This window comes from Jaculus jaculus, chromosome 10 (assembly GCF_020740685.1).
Source record: "Jaculus jaculus isolate mJacJac1 chromosome 10, mJacJac1.mat.Y.cur, whole genome shotgun sequence".
In the NCBI taxonomy this organism is placed as follows: Eukaryota; Metazoa; Chordata; class Mammalia; order Rodentia; family Dipodidae; genus Jaculus; species Jaculus jaculus.
This window is the reverse complement of record NC_059111.1, coordinates 46902917-46924803: the sequence shown is the minus strand read 5'-3', so window position 1 is coordinate 46924803 and position 21887 is coordinate 46902917. Positions and strand designations below refer to the sequence as shown.

Below are 21887 nucleotides of genomic sequence, written 5' to 3'. Positions count from 1 at the left end.
TTCCATCTGGAGCTCTTTGGGTTGGTTATTTCTTGTTTATCCAGCATCTTTAGGTGGACAGTCAGATTATTGATTTGTGTTCTCTCTGTCTTTGTAATGAAGGTATTTAGGGCAATGAATTTTCCCCTTATGACTGACTGCCTTCATTGAATCCCATAAGTTTTCATAGGTTATATTTGCATTATCATTCAAATATAGGATTTTTACAATTCCTTGGTTGATGTCTTTCACAACCCATTCATTGTTTAAAAGTGTGTTGTTTATTCTCCAGGAGTTGGTGGCATTCTTGATGTGTCTTTTTTTGTTAATTCTATCTTTAAAGCATTGTGATCTGACATGATGCAGTATGTTACTTCAATTTTCCTGACTTAATGAAGGCATGCTTTATGGCCTAATATATGGTCAATTTTGGAGAAAGTTCCTTGGGCTGCTTAGAAGAATGTGTATTCTGTAGAGTTGTGGTGGAAAGTTTTGTAAATATCCTTTAGGTCTAGTAGATCTATGATGTTGTTGAGCTCTATTATTTTTCCCTGTTGATTTCCTGCTTGGATGATCTATCTATTGATGGTAGTAGAATATTGAAGTCTCCAACTATGATGGTGTTTATGTTTATTTCTGTTTTATTGTCAGGTAGATTTTGGTTTTTAAACTGTGGTGCCCCCATTTCTGGGGTATATATATATTTATGATTGTGATGTGCTCATGTTGGATCATGCCTTTGATAAGAAGTGACCTTGTTTGTCCTTGGTGATTTCATTTGCTTTGAAGTATATTTGATCAGATATTAATATAGCAGCACCCACTTTTTTTTTTATTTCCATTTGCTTGGAATATCATTTCCTAACCTTTCTCCCTGAGGAGGTGTCTATCTTTAGTGGTTAAGTGGATTTCTTGAGGACAGAAGATAGAAGGGTCCATTCTTTTGATCCATCCTGATATCCTGTGTCTTTTGATGGTTAAGGTATTTAAGGTTATTACTGTGATGTTTGAATTAATCCCTGCCATGATGAGATGTTTTATGTGGCTCGGTGCATACTTGTGTTATATATACTGGTCTATTTTGGTTATTGTGATCTTCTTCTTACTGGCTCCTGAGATTGGTGCTTTGACTGTTCTGTGTGGAGTATTCCCATGAGTATTCTCCATAGGTTTGGCTTTGTGTTCATATAAATATAGAGTTAATTTTTTCATGGAAAATTTTTCTGTCACCATCTATTATGAGAAATATTTTTCCTAGGTAATGTAGCTTATGTTGGAAGCCATAGCTTTTCAGACTTTGAAGTGTTCCATTTGTTTTAGAGTGTCCCATGGTTACCTCGCATTCTGTTCACTTGATTTTTTTTTTTAACTTAGCAATGTTTTTGGCATCCTGTTCAATTTCTTCTGTCTTGTCTTCCAGGTCAAAGAATGTGTTTTCCACATGAGTAACTCTGTTAGTGAGTGGTGCTAGAGAAGTTTTCATAAATCCTATTTTTTTTTTCTGTTGTGATGTTTTGTTCATCTGTTTTTTGAGGTATGATTTCAAGTCAAATTCTGATTTTCTTTTTGTAGTTCATTCTTGCATTTTATCAAGTGTTTATTAGGCTTATTTCACCAGTTGTTGAGTTTTTCCATTTCTTTTTTTTTTTAATTTTTATTAGCACTTTCCACATTATAAAAAAAATTCCATGGTAATCCCCGCCCTTTCCCCTTTGAAATTCCATTCTCCATCATATTACCTCCCCATCACAATCATTGTACTTACATATATACAATATTAACCTATTAAGTACCCTCCTCCCTTCCTTTCTCTTCCCTTTATATCTCCTTTTTAACTTACTGGCCTCTGCTACTAAGTTTTTTCCTTCTCAGGCAGAAGCCCAATCATCTGTAGCTAGGATCCACATATGAGAGAGCACATGTGGAGCTTGGCTTTCTGGGTCTGGGTTACCTCACTTAGTATAATCCTTTCCAGGCCCATCCATTTTTCTGCAAATTTCATAACTTCATTTTTTCTCTACCACTAACTAGAACTCCATTGTATAAATGTGCCACATCTTCATTATCCACTCATCAGTTGAGGGACATCTAGGCTGGTTCCATTTCCCAGCTATTATAAATTGTGCAGCAATAAACATGGTTGAGCATGTACTTCTAAGGAAATGAGATGAGTACTTCGGATATAAGCCTAGGAGTGCTATAGCTGGGTCATATGGTAGGTCAATCCTTAGCTGTTTTAGGAACCTCAACACTGATTTCCACAATGGCTGGACCAGATTGCATTCCCACCAGCAGTGTAGAAGGGTTCCGCTTTTTCCACATCCCCACCAATATTTATGATCATTTGTTTTCATGATGGTGGCCAATGTGACAGGAGTGAGATGGAATCTCAATGAAGTTTTAATCTTCATTTCCCTGATGGCAGGTGACATAGAACATTTTTTTAGATGCTTATATGCCATTCGTATTCCTTCCTTTGAGAATGCTTTATTTAGCTCCATGGCCCATTTTTTGATTGGCTTGTTTGATTCCTTATTATTTAACTTTTTGAGTTCTTTGTATATCCTAGATATTAATCCTCTGTCAGATATATAGCTGGCGAAGATTTTTTCCCATTCTGTAGGTTGCCTCTTTGCTTTTTTCACTGTGTCCTTTGTAGTGCAAAATCTTTGTAATTTCATGAGGTTCCAGTGATTAATCTGTGGTTTTATTGCCTGAGCAATTGGGGTTGTATTCAGAAAGTCTTTGCCAAGACCAATATGTTGAAGGGTTTCCCCTGCTTTTTCCTCTAGCAGTTTCAGAGTTTCAGGTCTGATGTAAATGTCTTTAATCCATTTGGACTTAATTCTTGTGCATGGTAAGAGAAAAGAATCTACTTTCATCCTTCTACAGATATTTATCCAGTTTTCCCAACACCATTTGCTGAAGAGTCTGTCTTTTCTCCAATGAGTATTTTTGGCATTTTTATCGAATATCAGGTGGCTATAGCGACTTGGGCTTACATCTGGGTCCTCTATTCTGTTCCACTGATCTACATGTCTGTTTTTGTGCCAGTACCATGCTGCTTTTGTTACTATGGCTTTGTAGTATGGGTTAAAATCAGGTATGGTGATACCTCCAGCCTTATTTATGTTGCTCAGTATTATTTTAGATATTCAAGGTTTCTTGTGATTCCAAATGAACTTTTCGATTGTTTTTTCTATTTCCATGAAGAATGCTTTTGGAATTTTGATAGGGATTGCATTAAATTTGTAGATTGCTTTTGGTAAGATTGCCATTTTCACAATATTGATTCTTCCAATCCAGGAACAGGGGATTTTTCTCCACTTCCTAGGGTCTTCTGCAATTATTCACTTGAGTGTTTTAAAGTTCTCATTGTAGAGATTCTTTACTTCCTTGGTAAGATTTATTCCAAGGTACTTCATTTTATTTGATGCAATTGTGAATGGGAGTGATTCTATGATTTCATCCTCTGTAGGTTTGTTGTTAGCATACATGAAGGCTACTGATTTCTCTGTATTTATTTTATATCCTGCCACATGACTGTAGGTTTTGATCAGCTCTAACAGTTTGCTAGTAGAGTTTTTACCATCCTTTATGTATAGATGTTTTCCTGTATAGAATCATGTCATCTGCAAATAATGATAACTTGATCTCTTCCTTTCCAATTTGTATCCCTTTTATGTGTGTCTCTTGCCTTATTGCTATGGCTAAGACTTCCAGAACTATATTAAATAAAAGTGGGGACAGTGGACACCCTTGTCTTGTTCCTGATTTCAGTGGAAAAGCTGTCATTGTTTTGGGTAACCTTGTAGGTTTCTCTGATCAAAAGCTCATTGTGGATGGTAGGCCCAAGCTGGAAGTGGGAGTTACAGGTCCACTAAGAAATTGAGGAGAAACATAACTAGTATACAAGAGTTAGAGAGGAGAGAGATAGAGGGGAGAGGGGGAGAGGGAGGGAGGGAAGATGTAGGAGATTTAGGTCAGTCTTGATCCTACCCTCTCCAGTGTCTTGTGGTTCAGGTGTTTCCTGTAAGGGTCTAGTGAAGGTTCAGCCATTTGGTCTGTCTTTTAGGAGTAGAATTTTATGGTACCATTGCCGTTTGGGTCTGGATTACTGTTTTCCACCCTTTGGTTCCCTCCCCGCCCTCCCATCCATCTTATGATCTAGTCCATGAGGTGCTTGCTGGGTATTTAAGGCATCTTGGGCAGATTCAGGTTAGGTGTTGCAGATGAGTAAGACTATGTGTCGATTTTTTTTCTGTGATTGGGTAAGCTCGCTGAGAATGATCTGTTCCAGTTTCAACCATTTTTCCTCAAATTTCTTTTCTTACTGCTATATAGAATTCCATTGTGTATATATACCACATCTTTGTTATCCATTCTTCTAATGATGGACATCTGTGTTGATTCCAGCTTTTAGCTATTACGAATTGAGCTGCTACAAACATGGTTGAGCAAATCTCTCTGGCTTTTGGTTTGAATGTTTTAGGGTACATGCCCAGTAATGGTATAACTGGGTCTGTTGGTATTTCTATAGTCAGCTTTTTCAGGAGTCTCCATATTGCTTTCCAAAGTGGTTGTACCATCCTGCATTCCCACCAACAGTGAATGAGTGTCCCTACTTCTCCACATCCTCGCCAGCATTTATTTTCATTTGATCTTTTGATGTTGGCTATCCTTATTGTGGTAAGGTGGAATCTCATAGTTGTTTTAATTTGCACTTCTCTGATGATTAGGGATGATGAACATTTTCTTAGGTGTGTGTTTGCCATTTGTATCTCTTCCTCTGTGAATTTGCATCTATGTTCATGAGGGAGATTGGTCTGTGATTTTCTTTTTTTGTTCTATTTTTGCCTGGTTTTGGTATCAGGGTGATGCTGGCCTCATAGAAGGAGTTTGGTAGAATTCCTTCTTTTTCTATTTACTGGGAAAGCTTAAGAAGCAATGGTGTTAGCGTTTCTTAACCGTCTGGTAAAATTCAGCAGTGAATCCATCGGGACCTGAGCTTTTTTTAGTTGGGAGATTATTGATAACTGTTCAGATCTCCATGTTTTTATAGGTCTATTTAAGTGATTAATCTCATTTTGATTTAATTTAGATAGGTCATATAAGTCAAGGAAATCATCCATTTTTTTCAGATTTTCATACTTTGTGGAGTTTATGCTTTTATAGTATGTCCCTATGATTTTTTGAATTTCTCTGGTATCTGTTGTGATGTTACATTGTTCATCTCTGATTTTATTTTGTGTCTTCTTTTGGTCAGATTTGCTAAGGGTTTATCAGTCTTGTCTATCCTTTCAAAGAACAAACTCTTTGTTTCATTAATTCTTTGGATTGTTTTTTGTTGTTGTTGTTGTTGTTGTTGTTTCCATTTCATTGATTTTTGCCCTCCTCTTTATTATTTCTTCCCACCTACTGATTTTTGGTTTGCCTTGTTCTTCCTTTTCCAAGGCTTTAAGTTGAAGCATTAGGTCGTTTACTTGTGACCTTTCTAATTTCTTAATATAGGCATTTAAGGCTATAAATTTACCTCTTAGAACTGTCTTCATTGTGTCCCAGAGATTTTGATATGTTGTATTCTCATTATCGTTTGACTCTATGAATTTTTTGATTTCCTTCTTGGTTTCTTCATTGACCTATTCATCATTTAGTAGTGTATTGTTAGTTTCCATGATTTTGTGTATGCTCTATAGCCTTTCTTGCTACTGATTTGTAGTTTAATTCCATTGTGGTCACATAGAATGCAGGGAATTATTTCAATTTTCCTGAATTTGTTAAGGTTTGCTTTGTGACCTAATATATGGTCTATTTTAGAGAATGTTCCATGTGCTGCTAAAAAGAATGTATATTCTGCAGCCTTTGGATGAAATGTCCTGTGTATATCTGTTAGGTCCATTCCTACTATGACTTCATTTAATCCAATGCCTCTCTGTTTATTTTTTCTTGGGATGACCTGTCAATTGATGAGTGTGGGGTGTTAAAGTCACCCACTACCACTGTGTTTGGTGTTATCTGGGATGGGACCTTAGTTCTAATAGTGTTTGTTTGGTGAATTTGGGAGCCCCCATGTTAGGTGCAGATATGTTTATGATTGTAATGTCCTCCTGTTGGAGTGTGCCCTTAACCAATATAAAGTGACCTTCCTTATCTTTCTTGACTAACGTTAGACTAAAGTCTACCTTGTCAGATATTAGGATAGCCACCCATGCTTGTTTTCTAGGCCCATTTGCTTGCTTCCTACCTTTTAACCTAAGATAATGTTTTATAGAAATGTGAGTTTCTTGGAGACAACAAATTGTAGGATCCTGATTTTTAACCCAGTCTTCAAACCTATGTCTTTTCATTGGGACATTGAGGCCATAGATATTAAGAGATATTATTGAAAGGTGTGTATTTATTTTTGCGATTTTTTTTTTTGTGGTACTGGTTCTACCTGTGCTCTCTTGTGTTAACTAGTATTTGAGTATTGCTTGTTTTTTCTAGGTCCCTTGTATGTGTGCTTTTCCTTTTCTTCAGCATGGAGGATTCTATCAAGTATTTTCTGTAGAGCTGGTTTTGTCTTCAAATACTCCTTTAACCTGCTTTTGTCATGGAATGTCCTTATTTCTCCATCTATTTGAATGGATAACTTTGCCAGATAAAGTAACCTTGGTTGACAATTGTTATCTTTCAGAACTTGGAATATATCACTCCAAGCCCTTCTGGCTTTAAAGTTTGTGTTGAATAATCTGCTGTAATCCTGATGGGCTTGCCTTTTTAGGTAACTTGATTTTTCTCTCTAACTGCTTTCAATGTTTTTTCTTTGGTGTGTGTGTTTGGAAGTTTGATTATAATATGGCAAGGAGAGGTTCTTTCCAGGTTTTGTCTGGCTGGGGTTCTAAAGGCTTCCTGTATCCGCATTGGCACCTCTTTCCCAATTTGGGGGAAGTTTTCTTCTATGATTTTATTGAAGATGCCTACTATGCCTTTGGATTGGAATTCTTCTCCTTTTACTATGCCATGAATTCTTATATTTGATCTTTTCATACTGTCCCAAATATCTTGAAATTCCCACTCATACTTTTCTATATGTTTGTCTTTCTCTTTGTTGGACTGTATTAGATCTGTCCCCTGGTCTTCTAGGTTAGATATTCTGTCTTCTCCTGCATCCATTCTACTGGTGAGATTTTCTACAGAGGTTTTTATTTCATTAACTGTGTTCTTCATTGCTATTAATTCTGACTGTTTTTTCTCTATTATTTCTATTTCCTTATTTATGTCTTGTATTTCCTTCTTTATTTCATGAAATGGTTGTCCTGTATCTTCTTTCATTCCTTTGATTTCCTCTTTGTGTTCCTCTTTGACTCCTTTGATTTGTTCTCTGACTTCTTTGAACATATTTACAATCATTCTTTTGAAATCTTTCTCAGGCATTTCCTCTAACTTGTTCTCACTGGAGGTCATTTCTGATGCATTAATACTTTTAGGTGGCTTTATATCATCTTGCTTTTTAGTGTTTCTTGTGTTATAATGTATATATTTTTGCATCTTGGATTAAGTTAATGCTTGGATTTTCTAGCTAGCTGGGTATTCTTAGCTGTATCAATTGATTTGATGTTATATATTTTCAGGATTGGAGCTTAAGATTAGGTGTGGCTCTTAAGACTCTCAGAGTATCTAGATAGGTGCTCCTAGGGGTTGAGTTTCCCTGCTATGGGAGTATTCAAGTAGGTTGAGTGAGTTAAAATACAGGTAGATTTTAAAATTTAACTAAACACTGTACCCATTCAATCAAAAACAGCCCCAAGTATGTATGCAGAGCAGTTATTATAACAACCAGATCCTCTATCAACATAGAGGTTAAGATTTCTGGTCTGTTGAGGGATCCAAGTCAGCTTGTGACCAAGTGAGACCCTTCCCTGGTGCAATCCCAGTTATCTTGAATGATTTTTGTCTCAGTCAATTTATTGCCTTATTTGTTGGGCTACTGATTGTTTGTTCTTTGATAGTTTTCTTCAAGATCAGTTATTATTTTTTTTAATCAGGGTCTCATTAGTTGTGTTTCATTTGGGTAATGAATTTCTGTTGATTTCTCTATGATTTCATTGGAGGCTTCCATAGTAAGAATAGGCATCCTTGGTGGAGATCTTAGTTTTCTGACTTTCATTGACTTTTTTGCATTGTTATCTACCCATTTTAGGAAGCCTCTTTATTTAATTAGGAGGAAAGCAAGTTTGTGTTTTTGGCCCATTTACCCTCTGTGTCAGGTGAACAGGGATAATTGTACTTAGTGTACCAGAGCAAAAGGCCTAATTCCACAGCTCACACAGGAGGCAGTTCTTCCAGAGCAAGGCACAATGGGACCTGCCAGGTCCAGGGGACTAGGAGGAGTAAGGTAACAGGGATCTAGCCTACTTTGTGCTGAGCCCTCCAGCACATGGACCAGTGCAGGCAACCTAGACTGAGGAGATGGGAGGAGCCCACACACTGACTGGGCGGGGAACTCAGACCTGGGCTGTGGTAGGACACCAGAAATGGTTCTGGCCTACTCACTCCAGACTGCTGTGCCCACCCTCACACTGTCTCTGCAGGGAACTCAAGCCCAGACTGTGGGAGGGGACCAGAAATAGGTCCAGCCTACTCACTCCAGACTACTGTGACTGCCCACACACTAACTGAGAGGGAACTCAGTCCCAGGCTCTCTATTATTCTTTCTTTTAAGGAAGATCCCTCTCTTCTTTATTAGTATTCTTTTATCTAGAACACCTACTAATTTCTTATTCTTATGTTTCCTGATGAGCTCATCAAAATTTTCTTTAAATAAATAGAAGCCCAAAGAGAGTGTGTTCATGTGTGTGTGCACACACACATGACTATGTGCATACATACATGTTTTAATTAGTTAATAACTATGTACATTGTTAAAACTTGTCATTTGATGTGAGGAAGTAGAAAAAAACATGAAGGAGATCCAAAGGGAGCAGGTAATTTGAATACCTGAGAATAGGACGGTAGTTAGGTAAGAGCGATAATTATTCAAGCCTTCTTTTCATGATATGCTGGCTGCTTGTAACATTTGGCCTACATTTCTGTAAAGTCAGATAGAAGAACTAAAACAAAATAAATAAATGGGGAGAAATTTAACCTAATTACTTAATGGCTCTATGTACTGTAAAATTAATCCACAGAATGAAGTGCCAGCTTAGCAGATGGGCAACAACTTTTCATACATGACTTCACATGGAAATTATTCTATCCTGGGGTTTCAGTACATATCTTTATTATGTCAGAATCAGGGAAAAGTTAACAAGCCTTATTCACACGGGGGCATGTTACAAGAAGCAAATTCACCAGAGCAAATCAGAGACTGCAAAAGGTAATATTTTTCATCTTTGCAATTGTTTTTAACACACAAGCTGCTTTAAGTACTCAGTATATTCTGTTCATCAACAGGCTTGTCAAAAAATTAATCTGTAAACTTGGAAATTATATCATACTAGGTGACCCTTATTTCTAAAGAATGAGTTTAGTATGTGTATACAACAAAGTCTCAAGTGATGAGTAATTAAATGAATGTAAAAATCACTGGTTTGATCTGATTTGATCAGATCACTCATTCCATAACTGTGGTTTTGTAAAACTTCAACAAAATTTTATCTGATTTTTTTTTTTACCTTTAAGTAAGTCAGAAACAAGACACTGATAATGTAATAGGATAATCACACACAAAACTCTGCTTACTGTAAATTATGTAAATTGTCTAGTAATATATGCTAACTTTGGACCTTTCTGGCGATTGCAAATTAGAATTCTTGAAAATATTTAAGGAGAAATCTCAACTGAGTAGGTCATAATTAGTGGTGTTTCCTGAATGTCTGGAGCTATTTCAATTGACCATGCATTGTTCTTTCCATGTTTTCATTCTGTGGGCAACATGTTCCCTTTTTTTTCATTTTGTGTGAAGAAAGAGGGTTGAAATACCCATAATCCCATATTTTACAGAGGTATAGAAAACAACTGTCAGCTTAAAACAACATGAAATTAAATTCTTTGTCTTCATTTTGGTCTTTAGTTTTGGCAGTTTGTATGCATATATATTTAAATATGATAATCTTTTCTTAAAATAAAAGCATATGAACCCTAGTTAATAGAAAAACAAGTCTAATACTTGTCTGTTCTTCTCCACTAAGCAGTCATCTTTGCTTTTCACCAAAGATAGGATTATGTATTTTTATTGGTCCTATAAAAAAGTTAGTATAATATTAACTGGCCAGGTCAGTTTAAGAACCACATTCATTATGATGAATAAATTAGCTTATATGATCTATCTTCTGAGAGAATTCTATGTATGTGACCCACAGGCAATGATGCCATTGGATAGCTGTCACAAGGGCTCATATCAGAAATCTGTGTGTGCTGTTTAGTTCCCAACAAAGTTTGTTTCTTACTAAATTAAAATTAAAAAGTTGGTAGATTTCACAGAACATTTCACATGCCTGTCATTTGTTGAAATCTGATAGCATTTAGCTAATAATACTGCATAGAGTGGGTTTCCACCTTTAGATAAAGCATCATTTCCCAGTGGGTCACAGTCCTGGAGACATCTTACTGATTACCACTGATAGTGTACCTATTACCATTGATAAGCAAGCAAGCTTGCTTTGTTATTTTCCTTTCTCCTGAAACCTCTTCAATGAGCAAGTGAAAACTAGCACAGAGATTCTATAGCTTCCACAAAAGTAAACAAACAAGCAAAAACAGAGCAAAGGATTTTTAGTTCTGGAAATAGATACACTGTGAAGAATTAGAGTTTGTACATGTTAAAATATTATATTCAACTTTGTGTCTCATATGACTGAATACTCAGCTGCCACTAGTGATCAAGCTGGAGTCTAAGCTTCTAAAGTTCCCAGACATCCCTGAATATTGACTTCAGGGGCCTATCAATGGAAGCTTCTCTTCAGACACTGGAACAGGCTTCCTTCCAGACCTTTGGAAGCTATGCACTGATCCATTGCTTGGACTTCGTTATTGCTTTATTTCTGCTCCTGAACACTTGAAATTCTAACTTTTTTCTCTTTCAGCCATACTTAAGCCCCCTGTTTCATATAGTCCTTACACTGAAACTGCAGGCTAGATAGGAGTGACATAATTCATACCCTCAGTGACTCTTCACCAAGTGTGTACTATTGCCAGATTTGTTACATGCCTTCTGGTAGTAGAATGAACAAAATAGCCCAGTTACTACAGAGACACCACTTACAGTCTACATGGAGACACGGAAAATAAAGATGTGAGCAATTAATATGCAATCCTTTGGTAAAAGGCCAGCATGGTAAAGCCATCTGAAGACAGAGTATACATGGAGGGAGAGAAGGGGCTATTTTTACATGTGTTCTCACCTTAAAGGAAGAAACTGCTGAATGAAGAACTGCATGAGGCAATGAAGAAAGCCAGAGGATGGGCTGAAGAAGAGGGTGCTAGATGGGCAACAGCAGGTTTTGAGATCTTAAATAGGAGGAGAACCTTGCCTGAAACTCAGGAATAGCTTGTGCTACAGTGTGGTGACAGTTTCAGGCCAGATTATGCAGGCACATGCTAACCTTTCTAAGCTGTTTAATGCTAAACCAATGGTCACAATTGAGGGTTTTTCCAGAGGGGGGTTATCAGGTCTAAATGAGTACAAGCTAAGCTCCAACTTCTGAGATTCTCTGTAATGGTGATCAGATGGAAGAAGACTCTTATACATTAGAGTGCTGACTGAATTTGATAATGGCCATCTAATATATTTTAAGAAAAAATGGCAAGTAGATTGTGTTGATGAAGAATGATTTCCGTAATAGTGTACATTCTGGCACCACATAAAGAATAGAAAAGTGGGCAGGAGAAATGGATTAGTGGTTAAGGCACTTTTCTGTGAAGCTTAAGGACCATGTTTTATCTCTCTCCAGATCCCACATAAGCCAGATGAACAAAGGTGAGGAAGGCACAAGGTGGCATACAGTGGGGTTCTTGTATATTTAAAACAGGTGGATCATCTAGGTGATTTTGAAAAGAGAACACTATGGGCTATTTTATTAAATTCTTTATCTCTTTTTTCCTTCCTTCCTTCTTTCCTTCCTTCCTCCCTCCCTTCCTTCCTTCCTTCCTTTCTTCTTTCTTTTCTCACCTCCTTCCTCCTTCATTCTCTCCCTCCATCTTTCCCTCCTCTCCTTCCTTCTTTCCCTCCTTCCTTTTTTCCCTTATTTTTTTCTTTTGTTATTTCTTTCTTTCAGTGCCCAGGAGGAGCATTTACACCCAATTTGCGGACCACCAAGGACTTCCCAGATGATGTTGTGACTTTCATTCGGAACCATCCTCTCATGTACAATTCTGTCTATCCTATTCACAAAAGACCTCTGATTGTCCGTATAGGCACTGACTACAAGTACACAAAGATAACTGTGGACCGAGTAAATGCTGCTGATGGGAGATACCATGTTCTATTTCTTGGAACTGGTAAGTGTTAGGGCTAGAATTGTATTTTAAGTGTGTGCTATAGTTTAGACAATAAGTTAAAGTCATGATTTTGAGACTTAAAGAAACAAATGTTTCCTTTTGTTTAGCATTTAGTGAAGCATCACCTCTCTATGCCTTGGTTTCCAAATCTAAGTGGAGCTAGTAAAGTATTTTATGGAGTTTTGTGAGAAGTAACTGAGTTCATACATGTAGAGTGTCTGCAATTACCTCATGAATACAAAAAAGAAATAGAAGACTAATGAGCTAAATAAAGGGCTGGGATGAGATTTCCTGTGATATAAAACTAACTCTATGACTTACTCAACACCAGGAGTCATTTTCTAAGTACCAAAAAGTAATATTTTCTTTGTAACAATGGCAAATAAATGTAACTCAAATATACATAGATTATTTCAAAATACTATGGATGCTACTTTAATATACCCACAAATTCTATTTTTTAAATTTATTTTAACCAATGTGAAGTGATACAAGTGTTACTTTATATGGAATGACAATCCATAAGTGTTTCATGGTTGTGTCTCACAGTGTGATCCTCAGAACAATAAAATCAGTGCCATGGAGAACATTATAGAAACAGAAATTTTCAGGCCCCATTCTGAGAATTCTACTTATGAAGCCTGTGTTTTAACAAGGCAGATACATATTACAATTTGATAACCACTACAAAGCTGAAAGGGGTTTTGACTTGCTGGTTAGGCAATAACTAACAATGTGTTTCTAGCTGTGGCTGATGTCTCTTAATATCCTCCAAGATGTTCATCTATATTGTTCCAGTGCAGAATTTCATACGTCACCTATGACCTAGTAGACAGCAGTACAAACCTCATCATTTGTCCTACTGGAATATTAGAACTGCTCCATGAAATATGGTAGTGTCTTTTCTAAGTTAGGAAATAGACATGAGCATTGCCTGTAAAAATCATCATAAATAGAACTATGGCAGAGTAATAAGAATCAGACTAAACTACACTCAGATTTCAATCACTTTAAAACTATGGTTACTTTTTCTTGGCTAAACTAAATTTCCAAAGTCTGTTTTTCCTATACAGTTCTTATTTTATTCCTCTTTATTCTTACACTTAAAACCTAAGTTTTGAATCTTTCATTCTCACATAATTTCCATGTGAAATCATATAGAGAATCTTCTAGAAAGTACTCCTTAACATGCATGCACAAATCTGAGTTTCCATTTCTGCCTCTTTGCTTGCTTGATGTCTGAGACATCATCCTTCTTTTCCTGTTTAACTGTTAGGCCTAATTCTGCTGTCAGGTTTATCCCTGCTCCCTGCCATCTCCCAAACCTGTGTCTCAGGTATACTTAGTCACTTTAGTCTTTCATCTTATCTTACACTTAACCTTGAGTTACAAACCTTATGGCAGGATGCCAAACTAGATGTGAGTCTACACATTGCCTCCTCTGTTTGGTATAGATCTCACCAGGGTCTTTGTGTTTCTTCACAAAAAATGCAGCCTTCTCCCTGTTGACATATCTCTCCTTCTTGCATCATATAACTGTATAGAATCTCCATGTATGACTTCAGCTTTATGCAATTTAGTTCTTGTCTTCTGCTTATAAATGTGGCATATCTAGAGGTTCTTCCCATTACATACATACATACTACATACTTATATACATACATACATATTATCTACCCATTCAAACAAATCCAAAATGTATATAATTAATCCCTAGTAGCTCAGTATTTCAATTTATGACTTACTAGTAGACCATACACTTTATGTAACACGTTATCATTTTGAACATGATGCTTTAAACTCAGTTTATCCTCTTTCAAGTCTTTATAACTAACAATTTATACTTCTATATTGTATCACTAGCACATATTCTTGTCAAGCTTCTATTTTTCCTTGACATATGATTTCTATTTATCCATATCACATTGCCTGGATAGCTCAATAAATGTTTACCATGACTAATTAACATGCAAGACAACATGTTGACTATTGAACCCAGGTAATAAATTGAATTGATATAAACTTGAGAAAATTTATCATCATTTGCATATATACTATCTTTTCCTAAATAACTAAGGTATTCCTCTTAAACTCAGTTCAGAATATTCAGGGTGGAATTTGCATATTGAAAAATATGTTTTCCAGTAGCCAAGTAACCATATAGAGTCTCACTGCTTCGTACATCTTATTATCCTCTGAAATGATATATATATATATATATATTTTTTTTTTTTTTTCCTTTTGAAGCCTGCCCTTAAAGGTGAAATTTGATGTCAGTGGTATTTTTTTTCTACCAAATCTACTTATTATATGGAGATTTCGTGGGTGGAATTTTCAAGACTTAAAATCATTCAGCAATGTTTATGCAAATTTAAAAAATAGTAAGAAACATATTTTATATAGATTCTTTGGCTTTCCCTACCACATAAGTTTCTGGCATCTTTACACACATATGTTATGTTAGCATTCAAATACCATGTCCTTTCATAAACAAAATTTAAACATGTGTTTTTAATTATAGTGGGAAGTTTCTCTAGAGATTGCTTACAAAGCATCATGAGTGTTTTGAGAAGTCAGTACTGGTAGAAAAGTGCATGTCATGGCAATGTCCTGGCACTCAGCATCTTCTGAAGAGATTGTCACTCATTTGACCACCACTACATCTCCATATCCTTATATCAGCCTGCATTGTGTGAACAGCATTTACAATACTACAGTACATTGAAAACAAGAGCAACAAGTATATAGATATAAAACCTTTGCTCATGAACTTTCCTCTGAAAGGTGTTTTTTTTTTTATGCTCATATCATTTTCAAAGAACCATTTAACCTTTTCTAAAATGGCCTTGTGAAGAACTATGCCTCATTGTTTCATGCTTTCTTAGCTCTGTGTATTCAAATGGAAGAATACATAAAATTTCTTTGTTGTTGCCAAATTTTCAAGTTTGAGAGCATTCTCAGAGTGATAAATGAATAATGCTGCGCCAATTATGGCCACAACATAATGAACTTTTGGCCACATCATCCTTTCTCTACCATTAGAGACATGCACGGAAAGTCAATGAAGTATCAGTTATCAAGAACGATGCCATAGGGCAGGGTGTGGTGGTACATGCCTTTAGTCTCAGCACTTGAAAGGCAGAAGTAGGAGGAGCTCCATGAGTTCGAGGCCACCTGGAGACTACCTAGCTTAGGTTGGAGCAAGACCCTACCTCAAAAAAACAAAAATAAAACTTTAAAAACAAAGTGCCATAAGGAAACTGATGTTTCAGTTCATTGCCACGCAGGTGAGATATCATGTAACTGTCCACAGTGTGAACATTGGGAGCCACTGTTTAGCTCAGGGAAGCTCCAGGAAGTGACATATATATATAATTGCATAGTGTATGTCTGAGTCTGAGATGACTTTCTACTCTCATTAACTATGTTAGATTATTTTTTTAATGTGCTGTCAGATACCAAAGGAAAAAAAAACAAAAAGGAAAAAGGAAAGGAGGCCAGCAGAGAGAGCTAGGGCAAAAGAAAGACCTTGGTGTGCAAAGTATGTGTGTGTATTGATCTATTGGTGAAAGAAGGTTCCTGACCCTATTTTGGTTGATAAATGTAAAATGCTTGTAAAATTAATCTTAAAGAAGCTGTTTGCTAACAAATTGAAATGACACAAACGACACATGGATTAAAACTGTTATATAAAATAAATGTTTCTTCTCTCAACTTGAATTTGAAGTGCTTGATAATTCATGAAAATTTAAGCTGGAAACTAAGCACATTTAATACACCTTCTTTTTCCTACACCCTTTACAGAATATCATGGATTTAAATGTGTGTGTGTATGTGTGTGTGTGTATAAACAGCTGTTTGTTTTAATCTGCAGTATTTGATAAAATTCCACCTTTTCTCTTTGGTGTTTTTATTTTGTTTTTTTTTTTTAGTGTATAAGAGGGTTGACAAACAGCAGGTGAAGGCTTTATAGGATCAACATTTTAATTTTAATCTTTCCACCCATGGCTTACATCCAGGCCATTTGCTCAAATCCAACCCCATCACAAATTAGAATGATCTCTTCCTGTTTTCCTCTGGTTCTGAGGGTCTGGGTTAGGTTCATCTGCATTCTGTCAAAGTTATACTATTTTGCTGCATATATGAACCAGAATGGCATGTGGTTTTGATGGAGGGGTGGGGATAAACTTATGAATAGGTGTTAAAAGCTTACAATTATTTAATGCCATTAAGATTTTTTTCACCTTATGTTTTTTTTATTTTTATTTTTTTATTTTTTTTTAATTTTTATTAACATTTTCCATGATTATAAAATATATCCCATGGTAATTCCCTCCCTCCCCACCCCACACTTTCCCATTTGAAATTCCATTCTCCATCATATTACCTCCCCATTACAATCATTGTAATTACATATATACATTATCAACCTATTAAGTATCCTCCTCCCTTCCTTTCCCTACCCTTTATGTCTCCTTTTTAACTTACTGGCCTCTGCTACTAAGTATTTTCATTCTCACGCAGAAGCCCAATCATCTGTAGCTAGGATCCACATATGAGAGAGAACATGTGGTGCTTGGCTTTCTGGGCTTGGGTTACCTCACTTAGTATAATACTTTCCAGGTCCATCCATTTTTCTGCAAATTTCATAACTTCATTTTTCTTTACCGCTGAGTAGAACTCCATTGTATAAATGTGCCACATCACAGTGAAAAAAGCAAAGAGGCAACCTACAGAATGGGAAAAAATCTTCACCAGCTATATATCTGATAGAGAATTAATATCTAGGATATACAAAGAACTCAAAAAGTTAAATAATAAGGAATCAAACAAGCCAATCAAAAAAATAGGCTATGGAGCTAAATAGAGAGTTCTCAAAGGAAGAAATACGAATGGCATATAAGCATCCAAAAAAAATGTTCTACGTCACTAGTCATCAGGGAAATGCTGATTAAAACTACATTGAGATTCCATCTCACTCCTGTCAGATTGGCCACCATCATGAAAACAAATGATCATAAATGTTGGCAGGGATGTGGAAAAAAGGGAACCCTTCTGCACTGCTGGTGGGAATGCAATTTGGTCCAGCCATTGTGGAAAACAGTGTGGAGGTTCCTAAAACAGCTAAAGATTGATCTACCATATGACCCAGCTATAGCACTCCTAGGCATATATCCAAAGGACTCATCTCATTTCCTTTGAAGTACGTGCTCAACCATGTTTATTGCTGCTCAATTTATAATAGCTGGGAAATGGAACCAGCCTAGATGTCCCTCAACAGATGAATGGATAAAGGTTTTTTTTTGTTTTTTGAGGCAGGCCCAACAGACTGGCTGTGTGTATGTGTGTGTATGTATGTGTCAGATGGGGGCAGGGAGAATTGGCATGATAAGGCCTCCATCCATTGAAATTGAACTACAGAAGCATGGAACCCCTTGTACACATGTGGAAGCTTGAAGTTTGCATCACTTTGTGCATCTGGCTTACATGGGACCTGGCGAGTTGAACATGAGCCCTTAGGCTTTGCAGTCAAACAACTTAACCATTTCAGACTCTGGGATTTTGAAGTGAATACCACATATATAAGCAGAGCCCTTAATGCTTTCCCTGCTGCACTGGAGAATAACGACTTCCCATTATCTAGAGTTTCTGTCTGTTTCTGCTCTTGAAGTGGCACACTTAATGAGCAACAGGGCCAGGAATTCTGAGTTTTAAAGAACTCCCTAAAGTATTCCATATAAAATTTTATAGCTGGTGTAATATGTTTAAGTTTGGAACAATCTACTGTCAGTTGGAAGTATATGTGAATATCACTGTAAGGATGATGTCAAGATTTCCCTTTGCTTAGGAGTAGGAACCAGTCGCTTTGCTCATCACCCAGTTGCAATAACACAGTGGGCCACAACTTGACAGAGTAGAATATGGAAACTTCTGAGTGGTTACCACAGATTCAGCAGGGATTTTTATTGTAGGAGATACCACTGGGGCAGACTGGAAGGCTGGCTGGAGTGACAAGAGCAAAATGAAAATTCACAGTGCCATGACTGCCGGATCATGTACAAGGGTAGCAGAAAGGGCTATATGAAGAGAAATTTTAAAAGTAACACAATAACCCATTAAGTAATATCCAACCCAAAAGCAAATGTTTTCTTCTAAATTATACCTTGGAAAGATAAAAAAAAAAAAAAAGAAGATATGGTTAAACCTCTAAAAGCAGTTAGTTCAAAAAGCAGAATCTTTCTCCTTAAACTAGTCTCTGCAAATTTGTTCTTTTAAAGCCAGTTTTTTTTAAAAAGTGTTATATATTGGGCCTGAGAGATGGCTCAGCAGCTTAAAGTACTTGTTTTCAAAGCCTGATGACCCATATTCAACTTACAGGTGACCAGGTAAAGCAGGATGCTTAAAGTGGTGCACATGTCTGGCATTTCTTTGCAGTGGCCGGAGGCTGTGGTGCACCCATTCTCTCTCTGTCTCTCTTTTTCTCTCTCTCTCCTTGCAAGTAAATAAATGAAATACTGTAAAATAATGTTATTTTCAAAGGTGATATAATGATCATATGAACTTCAGCATTGCTAGACTGCCCAGTTTAACCTTTTACTTAATATTTATAGAAATAAGTTCCTTTAAAAGATTCTAAAATATTTCATTATTACAACGTTGATCACTTTTTCCAAGTATATGAATTACCTCATCTATCCTGTATAAATATTTTCTAAGTTATGCTAAGAATGTATGCTCCATGAAGGCAGAGATACTGGAGTGATATACTCATTGTTAGAACTTTAGTACCTAGAATAGAGCATCACTTGGAGTAACTGCTCACTAGAGATAATTTGAGTGAATGGGTGAGTTAATTAGTTGCACATATAATCCAGCATTGTGTTCACATGGAATTTGACATAAGGACACAGAATGTAAACATCTGCTATTTAATTTAACATTCTGAAGATCGATTTTCTGTAAATTCCTACCTAATTTAACATAGTCAATTTGTATTTTCCCTTAATAAAGTTAATTAGATTTTCTTTGACTATGAACAAAATGTTTTGCTCACATATGTCAAGCTGAGGCTACTGATGTGCAGATAGGACATTAACCTTGGCATCTATTTGGTTGAACAGCAACACTCACTCACACCATCCACACCAAGTCATACATGTGAACAAACTGTGTCTTACAAAGGTGACAGAGAAGACCCAGACAAATGTGTCCTTGAAGCACACTGCACTTTTGTAAGCTAACAGTATTAAAACTTATGTGTGAATTTTATACACATGTTGGGTATATTTATTTCAAAAATGAAATTACATATTTTTAGAGAGAGGAGAATATACAGATAGAGCCAGGGTTTGCCTCAGTGTTTGATATATCACTAAATTTGTGCACATTTAAATTTTGTTTTAAAATGGAAATTATACTTGCACCTAAAATGCCTCACACATTCATCCAAACACAGAAAACATTGTCATAGTTCTGCTTGTTAGTTGGAATCTGCAGAGTGCATCGACATACTTGGAGGGTTTCAGAACCTCCACTAGCATAATGCCTCTCTGCAGTATTTGCTCCCTAAGGCTGCTCTTCACTACTTAATTACTGTATTTCTTTGCACCTCTTGAGAACTACAACAGTAAGCTTCACCCCTGCATGTTGCTTCTGCTTAGCCTCTCCTAAGAGCATAAGGAAATGTGTGACCCTAAAGACATTAATTTATGAGGCCTATTGTCTGCATGTCAAGAATAAGTAGTCATGCTGGGGTTCTGTTCATGATCTGTGGCCAGCTTTCCCCAGGACAGCCCTGGAAGCCTTTGTCCAAGGAGAAGGATTCACAGCCTCCTGCTTTGCCAGTCCAGGCTTTCCGAGACTACCAGTAGGAGGTCCTTTGCTGTTGCTGTCAGTGTCTGGTGCTTGTGTGGAAAGTCATATAAGTGGCTGTATGATGCACATTTTAAATATTTTTTTATCATTTCATAAAAGTCAACACAACACTAATAGCTGAAACCATCCACACTTATGATCTTTTAGTTTGCATGGATGGTTAGTTAGCTCGCGTTTTTAATCCAGGTCTCACAACGTTGGAATTAGAATAGGCCGACTACAATCATTGGAATTTAAGGTCTTCTTAACACAGAAACATTTTGGCAAAACTCGATTTCCTTTGAGAGATATGAGACTTTTAGCTCTTTATTTATTTACTTTGTAAATTTTTTTTGTTTATTTTTATTTATTTATTTGAAAGCATCAGACAGAGAGAGGAAGAGAGAGAGAGAGAGAGAGAGAATGGGCATGCCAGGACCACCAGCCACTGCAAACGAATTCCAGACGCATGTGCCCCTTTGTGCATCTGGCTAACGTGGGTCCTGGGGAATCAAGCCTTGAACCAGGGTCCTTAGGCTGCACAGGCAAGCACTTAACCACTAAGCCATCTCTCCAGCCCATTTTTAGTTCTTTAATGATGCTTATGATTCCATTCTTTGCCTTTTCAGGATAAGTTGTTGCCTGGGGCTTGGGAGATGGATCAGGTGCTGAGGTGTGAATCCCAAGCACCTATGTAAAAACCAGATGCAGCGCCTAGCTACAATACCAGTTCATTGGAGGGCGAGAGAGGAGGACATCTAGAGCTTAACGGCTAGTTAGTCAAGCTGAAATTGGTGAGCTTCAGACCCATTAAGAGATTCTATGTCAAAAAATATGGTGGAGAGTGATTTAGGGAGGTATCTGACTATGACCTTTGGCCTCCATGTTCATACACTCACATACATGTGCATCTGTGTGTGTGTGTGTGTGCACATGTGTGCGTGCACACACACACACACACACACACACACATTGTTTATTTCTTTAAGGCTGGCAGAATCTCTTCCTCAGTCTAAGATTTTGTGCCATATGAAACAGTCTGATTCTGGCACTGATATACCCCCATCACTTTGTATTTTTGCCACATATTCTCCCTGCACTCACAAAGCGTTAAATAATTTTGAGACTCATTGGGGTCCTTTTGTATTAGCCACTGCTCATATGGGTTTTAAGTAACTCACTTTGACTCTAATTAATACTGAAGATGCATTCAAGATAGACAAAGATGATGCTTTGTAGATTTTAGGTAGAAAATGAGTGTCTATATAAAAGTAGGATGGAGACTGAATGAGACTTTCCATATCAAGAACTTCTTTTAGAGTAGGAAATAGCATGTTGACAAGATTCATTGTGAATTGATGTGTAGATTCTTAATTTTTCAAATAAGTGGAACAAAGTGTTTTAGCCAATCAAGGCTATATAAATCAACAGCCAGATTGGAAAGGAATGAATGCTTTTTTGAATGTCATACCTGTTCTTGGCTTTAATTAAGTTAATCAAATTTAATAATTTAATTAAATTGCTCCCCAAAATGCATTATCTTACCTAAATCACTTAATAACACAAAGAACTAG

At 36.7% G+C, this 21887-nt stretch overlaps 1 protein-coding gene across 3 annotated transcripts in view; it reads left to right on the top strand.

Moving 5' to 3' along the window:
- The window catches only part of Sema3c (semaphorin 3C), a 180387-nt gene that overhangs the window by 130114 nt on the left and 28386 nt on the right, over window positions 1-21887 (top strand). For all 3 annotated transcript variants that reach the window (XM_045160300.1, XM_004662315.2, XM_045160299.1), the window contains exon 12: window positions 12237-12459. In XM_045160300.1, coding sequence (XP_045016235.1) covers window positions 12237-12459 — 223 coding nt within the window. The remainder of the gene's footprint in view (window positions 1-12236; window positions 12460-21887) is intronic.